The 7,352-nt window shown below is 41.6% G+C and overlaps 1 protein-coding gene across 1 annotated transcript in view; it reads right to left on the bottom strand.

The window, feature by feature from the left end:
• The window catches only part of TDRD12 (tudor domain containing 12), a gene marked incomplete at its 5' end in the record, with an annotated part of 68,948 nt that overhangs the window by 43,538 nt on the left and 18,058 nt on the right, over window positions 1-7,352 (bottom strand). The window contains 2 exons of the mRNA XM_015562924.1: window positions 3,748-3,840; window positions 4,346-4,535. Of these exons, the coding sequence (XP_015418410.1) occupies window positions 3,748-3,840; window positions 4,346-4,535 (283 nt within the window). The remainder of the gene's footprint in view (window positions 1-3,747; window positions 3,841-4,345; window positions 4,536-7,352) is intronic.

Consider the following 7,352-nt stretch of genomic DNA (forward strand, 5'->3'; position numbering starts at 1 on the left):
TGTGTCTGCAGTGAGAGAACTACTGTCCTCTAGGGAGGTGCTAATCTAGCCTTTGCCTGAGGCTATCCGGCAAATGCCTCTGTGCAGGGTTTGGGCGAGGCGGGTCCCAGGGGATCAACAGGGCGGGCGGAGGGAACAGTTATGGCTGCTCTCAGTCCCATCCCCAGGGGCTCTGCCTCTCAAAGTCCCAGCAACCACTGCAAACCTTGGAGAGAAAGCTGCCTTTGAGTTCCGACCGATGCCAGACAGCCCCGCTTCTCCCGTTTGAGTCTGGGTCCTTAAAGACTCGCCCGGAACTGGAGCTCAGAGCCTGAGACTCCCTCCCGATTGAAAACGACAACCACGCCCTCAGCCGCCAGCCCGCTCCGCATGCACTCCGCACCTTAGTATCTCACTTCCGCACTGCGCCTCCTCTGAGTCTCAGTGTTTTTCTCTTTCCTCCTAGTTGTAGAATTTCCACTCAGCCAGCTTTCCTGTGGTTCTGGATGATGTCCGTTTCGTCTTTTGTATTTTTGAAGTGGTTGTTCAAGGCAGCAAACGCCGGTGTTTACCTATGTGGCCATCTTGGTTTCTCCCGTTGCAGCATTATTTATAATAGCCAAGATCTTGGAAGCAGCCCAAGTGCCCATCAGTAGGTGAGGAGATAAAAAAGCTGTGGTACACTTATACAATGGAATACACTTATACAACGGAATACTACTCAGCCATAAAAAAGGAAATCTTACCTTTTGCAACAGCATATTTAACCACAATAAATGTACATGGCTTTTTACAAAATCATAGGTAGCACTTATAATAGGAGAAATTGGAACTAATTTAAGATACTGTATTTTATTTGCAGACTGAAGAAAACTCAAAGACTTGGAATACTCTCTGCTAGTGAGGCTGTGGGCAAAAATAGGCACAATCTCCCTTGATTCCCAGTGGGACTCCAGGACGATATGGCCCCTCTGCACAAGCACCTGGAAATTATATACATATATGCCTAAGTGACCGTTAAGACCAAACAACCGGAATGACCAGATGACCGGCCGGTAGCTATGATGCACACTGACCCAGACCTTGCTGCTGGGGCCCTGACAGCCACAAATCTGGTTCACCTGCACCCCAGACCCAGACAGGAGAGAGGAGGGAGCCCAATTCTTCGCGGAATTGGCTGTGGGTTAGCTTGCTGCTGGATCCAACCTCCCGCAGTCCCTCCCCCGAGCCAGCTGGCCCCCCCATTGCCCTTGATCGGGGGGTGGGGTGGGGAGGAGCGTCCAGCCAACTTCCCACAGTCCCTCCCCCTGGCAGGCAGGCCCCCCTGATTGGCCCCAATCGCCAGCCAGGCCAAGGGACCCCACTCGTGCATGAAATTTGTGCACCGGGCCTCTAGTGTTCTAATAAAATCATCCTTTAACCCAGAAGTCCTTTTTTCAGAAATCTATATAGGAGGTGAATATACCACAAATATAAAATAATGTACACTGGGAAAAACTGTATACTCACGTGGAAAAACAAAACAAAACTTTGACTATTTTGTGGTGGGGGGGGTTCTTTTTATTGCACTTATTTATGGTTAACAAAATTATACAGGTTTCAGGTGCACAATTCCACAACATATCCTCTGTGCACTGTGTATGTTCACCACCCAAGCCAAGTCCCCTTCCATCACCATTTATTCCCTTTACCCTCCTCCACCTCCCCACCTCTCCATCCACTCCCGCAGCAATCATCACCCTGTTGTCCATGTCCATGAGCTTTTTCTTTTTGTTTTGCTCAATCCCTCCACCCCAACCACCTAGCCCCGCACCCCTCACCCTGAAGCAGTTAGTCTGGTCTCTATGAATCCGTCTCAATTTTGCTTGTTAGTTCATTAGATTCCACATATGAGTGAAATCATATGGTACTTGCCACCTTTCTCTGACTGGTTTATTTCACTTAGCATAATGTTCTCCAGGGCCATCCATGCTGTCACAAAGGGTAACGTTTTCTTCCTTTTTATGGCAGAGTAGTATTTCACTGTGTAAATGTACCACAGCTTTTTTCCACTCACCTACTGATCGACACTTGAGCTGCTTCCATTATCTTGGTTATTGTAAATAACACTGAAATACATAGGAGTACAAATATTCTCTTAAATTAGTGTTTTTGCGTTTCTTTTGGATAAATTCCCAGAAGTGGAATAACTAGGTCATAAGGCAGTTCCATTTTTAATTTAAAAAAAAATATTTATTGATTTCAGAGAGGAAGGGAGAGGGGGATAGAAACATCAATGATGAGAATCATCAATCAGCTGCCTCCTGCCTGTCCCCCAATTGGGATCAAGCCCATAACCTGGGCACGTGCCCTGACTGGGAATCGAACGGTGACCTCCCGGTTCATAAGTCAATGCTCAACCCTGAGCCATGCCAGCCAGGCTAATAATTTTGTTTTTACATGACAATCCAGTAAAATCTCACATTTTGTTTAACATCAACTTTTTCCTTTTCAAAGACATGCATAGTTTATTCCAACACTGATGTAATACAGAACAACAGGAAATAATGACTGTCCAGAAATCTGGGGCTACTTAAAATAATAATGGGAAGCTGTGCAATGATTAAACACTATGTAAATGCCTTGTATTTTTCCTGTTCAATGAAAATGAAAGAAATACAACTGGAAAGAATACATTCCCACCAGAGGCTCCTTTTAGCGGGAATTCTCATTCACGGCCCCTACAGGAGGCAGATCAGCATCTGGGGCAGGCCACAGGTGCTATGCCATGTGACCTCCGTACATGAATGACCCACCTAACCAATTCAGTGCGACAGAAATAATGCCTCCCCACCTCACAGAGGTGGCAGTGGGACTGATATTCCGACAGTCTCATGTCAGAGCTCATATCCTTAAACCCATGTTATACTGGACACATTTGACCTAGAAAAAAGTTCAGCCGTATATTAAGTGAAAAACACTACACAGAGATATATATGGTAAGATCCCACTACTGGAAAATAAAAAATTGTATTCACACCCTCACATCTGGAAAACTTTGGGAAAAAAGACTCTAATATTTTAATAAGTAGGTACAAAAATGACAGGTGTTGGAAATTTTGATTATCTACATTTTTCTATGATGAACATTACCAAACTAATTAAAAATAATTTTAAGTATAGGGAATATTTTAGTTGACTAAAGCTTTAACTTAGTTGAGTAGTTGAGGTTTACTATGGATGCATATGAAATATTATATCCATATAAATATTATATACACCCAATGTAGTAGCAAAATTGTGCAGGAATTACCACAGGGGTGAGCCAAGCATCAAAGATGCTGGCAGATTTCACCCATGTCCAACAATTTCCATTAATTTAATATCTTGAAGATATGAAATTAAAGACTGGGTATTTCTGTCCTCAGAAAGATCTCTTTCTTATTTTTATGCATCCTATTACTTAAAATAAAAATCAATCATATATACATATGTATACTCTGAAGATAAATAATAATCACTGACCTATATCTGGGCTGGAATAAATCAGTCCTACATGAACGAGTGCCTGTTATGCTCCTTACATTATAATCAAATCCTGTAAGTATGGATTGAGCGTCGACTTAATTTGCAAGGCAAATTATCTTTGTCAGCAAGACATCACAATCTGGTTCCATTAAATTAAGAAAAGAGAGAATTACCATAGCCCTTCTAAACAACCCTTATTATCGTCAGACCATTCAGAGGGCTGTTTTATGCTGCCTCTGACATGAAACAAGCAGAACTTACCCAGGATAGTAGCTGTTGGCCCTGGATCACTCACAACACGCTTGGGCCGCGAATGCTGGAGAGACTGCGCCAGAAAAGTTAAACCATGTGACTCTGACAGAAATAATATATTTCAGGATTAAAGCATGAAATTAAACCCAAAATACAAATGTTAATTCTTTTACATACTTCTGCTCTTGCTTTTACTAGTAAGGTTATAGGTGACATGACTCCTCAGCAGGGAACTATGTGAAGGACTTAAGAAAACTGAATGTAGAAACAGGTGAAGTGAAACATTGTCCAAGAATAGTTTTTCCTGTGCTCATAAAAATGAACTGTAGCAGCTTTAGGACCTCAAAACTTGTAACACACTCACTAGGTATACAATTAAAATACTAAATTCAGAGTTCAAGTCACTGTCTCTATACAGAGAAACATCTATACAACAACTTATATCAAAACACTAAAATTCAGGTGGGGGAGGGGAGAACTAGAAGGGGTCAATGGGGGGAAAAGGAAGACATATGTAATACTTTCAACAATAAAGATTTCAAAAAACCCACTAAGATCCCTATAAATAAGACAGTTTAAGAAAACATATTGGTGAGGAGCTACTCACTTTCCATTCCTTGAGAATCTTTTCCTTGCAAAAACATTGGCCAAAGACTAAGTGCTGGATTGAGTTTACTGGGAAAGGATGCTGACTTTATACTCAATCTTGGTTTCTCTAAAGAATCAAGGTTTTTATTCTCCATGGGTGATACATAACAAGCGAAGTTCTTTGCAACCAGATCATCATTAACACAAACCTGTACAATTTTAAACATTTTATGAATTATAAGACAAATATAGTCAAATGACTGTTCAGAAAATATTCCAAACCTAACCACAATTTTGATCCTCAGAAAAATTATTTTATAAAACATAATTTGATAGAACTTGATCTCTTGATTGCTGCACTGGTAATGATGAACCAAATATTTCTGACCATTCTTCCTGATAAGAAAAACAGTAAGAATCTGTATGAAATACAAAAACAAAATATTCTTAAAAGCACTGAAGAGCTAACATAACTTTGCCACGCAAAGATCTTGGGGGGGGGGGGGGGAGTGGGGGGAAGACAAAATACAAATCATAAAAGGAAAAACTGATAAATCAGACCTTATCAAAATTTAAAATTTCTGCTCTTAAAAACATACTGTTAAGAACAATCCAAAGATAGGAAGAAAATATTTCTACCCCTGGCCGGTGGTGCACCAGAAGGTTCAATTCCTGGTCAGGGCACATGCCCAGGTTGTGGGCTTGATCCCCAGTAGGGGTTGTGCAGGAGGCAGCCGTTCAATGCTTTGCTCCCACATCAATGTTTCTCTCTCCCTCTCCCTCCATCTCTCTAAAAAAAAAATCAATAAAATTTAAAAATATATATTTCTAAATAACATATCTGGATGGATGTGTATCCAAAACATATAAAGAACTCTCAAAACTCAATAAAAAGAAAACAAAGAACCCATAAAGAATGGGTGAAAGATAGTAATCAAAGCAGCATGGGGAAGCACACTGTGAAGTGTATAATTGACCACTGCGTTGTACATCTGAACTAATACAATACTGAATGTAAACTGTAAAAAAATGTACTTAACAGTATGGTACTGGCATAAAACAGACACACAGATCAATGAAATAGAAGCGAGAGCCCAGAAATAAGCCCACACATATATAGTCAGTTAATTTATGACAAAGGGGCCAAGAATATACAACAGAGAAAGGACAGTCTTTTCAGTAAATGGTACTGGGAAAACTGGACCACTACCTTATGCCATACACAAAATTAACTCGAAAATGGATTAAGGACTTGATTATAAGACCTCAAATTATTAAAATTCCTAGAAGACAAAACCCTAGGTGGTAAGCTCTTTGACATCAATCTTGACGTGATTTTTTTAATTTGATACCTGTTGGTATCAAAGAAAACAAAAGCAAAAAATAAACAAGTGGTACTACATCAAACTAAGAAGCTTCTGCACAACAAAGGAAACCATCAACAAAATGAAAAGGTGACCTACCGAATGGGAGAACATATCTGCAAATCATATATCTGATAAGGAATTACTATCCAGAACAGATAAAGAACTCATATAACTCAACAGCAAAAGAACAAACAATCCAAATAAAAGATGGGCAGATGTGAAGACATGTTTCCACAGGAGACAGATGGCCAACAGGTACATGAAAAGATGCTCAACATCACTAATCACAGGGAAATGCAAATTTAAACCACAAAGAGATACCACTATTCATCTATAAGAATGACCATGCAGCCGAAACCGGTTTGGCTCAGTGGATAGAGCGTCGGCCTGCGGACTGAAGGGTCCCAGGTTCGATTCCGGTCAAGGGCATGTACCTGGGTGAAGAAAATATGGAGGAAGTGGAACTCTCAGACACTGCTGAGGGGATTTTAAATGATCAACCACTTTGGAAAACAATTTGATAGTCTTTTTTTTTTAATCCTCACCCGAGGATATTTTTTCCATTAATTTTTAGAGATTGGGAGGGAAGGCAGGAGAGGGAGAGAAACATGAATATGAGAGACACACATCAATTCATTGCCTCCAGCACGTGCCCCAATCCTTTGTGCACAGACTGACACTCTACCACTGAGCCACACCGGCCAATGCTTTGGTAGTCTCTTAATACCTACTATCCAGAAATGAAAGCATAGGTCCACAGTAAGTCTTGTACATGAATATTCATAGCAGTTTTATTTGTAATTACCCAAACTAGCCACAACTCAAATGTCTATCAACAAGTGAACGGATAAACACACAAGTATATCCAGACAAAAACAATTCCTTTGTTTTTGACAATAAAAGAAAAAACATGGATGGCATCTATATCCTATCTAATAACAGAGAAAGATGGTAATTAGCCGTACATCCGCTACCCTTCCCATTGGCTAATCAGCGAGATATGCAAATTAACTGCCAGCCAAGATGGCGGACAGCAGCCAGGCAACTGGAAGCGAACATGAGGTGTGATGTTTCAGTGACGGAGGAAACCAACGTTCCCCGCCTGCCTTGCCGGCCTCTGAGCTTGCAGTTTGAAACATTGTTACAAATATAAAAGCTAAACAAAACCCCAGAAACCTGCTTTCGGCCAGCCAGGATCTCAGAGCTGGAGTTGATACAGTGTTTCGATAAAAAACCCAAACAAACCAGATACCTGCTTTCAGCAGCAGAGGCCTCAGAGCTGGAGCCAGAGCTAAAGCTGGCCCAGAATAAAAAGAAAAAAGAAATAAAGGAGCAGTTTACTGAATGTAAACTGTAAAAAAATGTACTTAACAGTATGGTACTGGCATAAAACAGACACACCAGGAGCTTCAGTCACCCACCAGGCTAAAAACAGCCCTCAGCCCCGCACCCAGACTGGCCAGGCACCCCAGTGGGGACCCCCACCCTGAAGGGTGTGTGACCAGCTGCAAACAGCCATCATCCCCTCATCCAGGCTGGCCAGGCACCCCAGTGGGGACCCCCATCCTGATCCAGGCTACCCTTCAGGGCAAACCAGCCAGCCCCACCCATGCACCAGGCCTCTATGCTATATAGTAAAAGGGTAATATGCCTCCCAGG

Source organism: Myotis davidii, unplaced genomic scaffold (genome assembly GCF_000327345.1).
Source record: "Myotis davidii unplaced genomic scaffold, ASM32734v1 scaffold77, whole genome shotgun sequence".
Lineage (NCBI taxonomy): Eukaryota > Metazoa > Chordata > Mammalia > Chiroptera > Vespertilionidae > Myotis > Myotis davidii.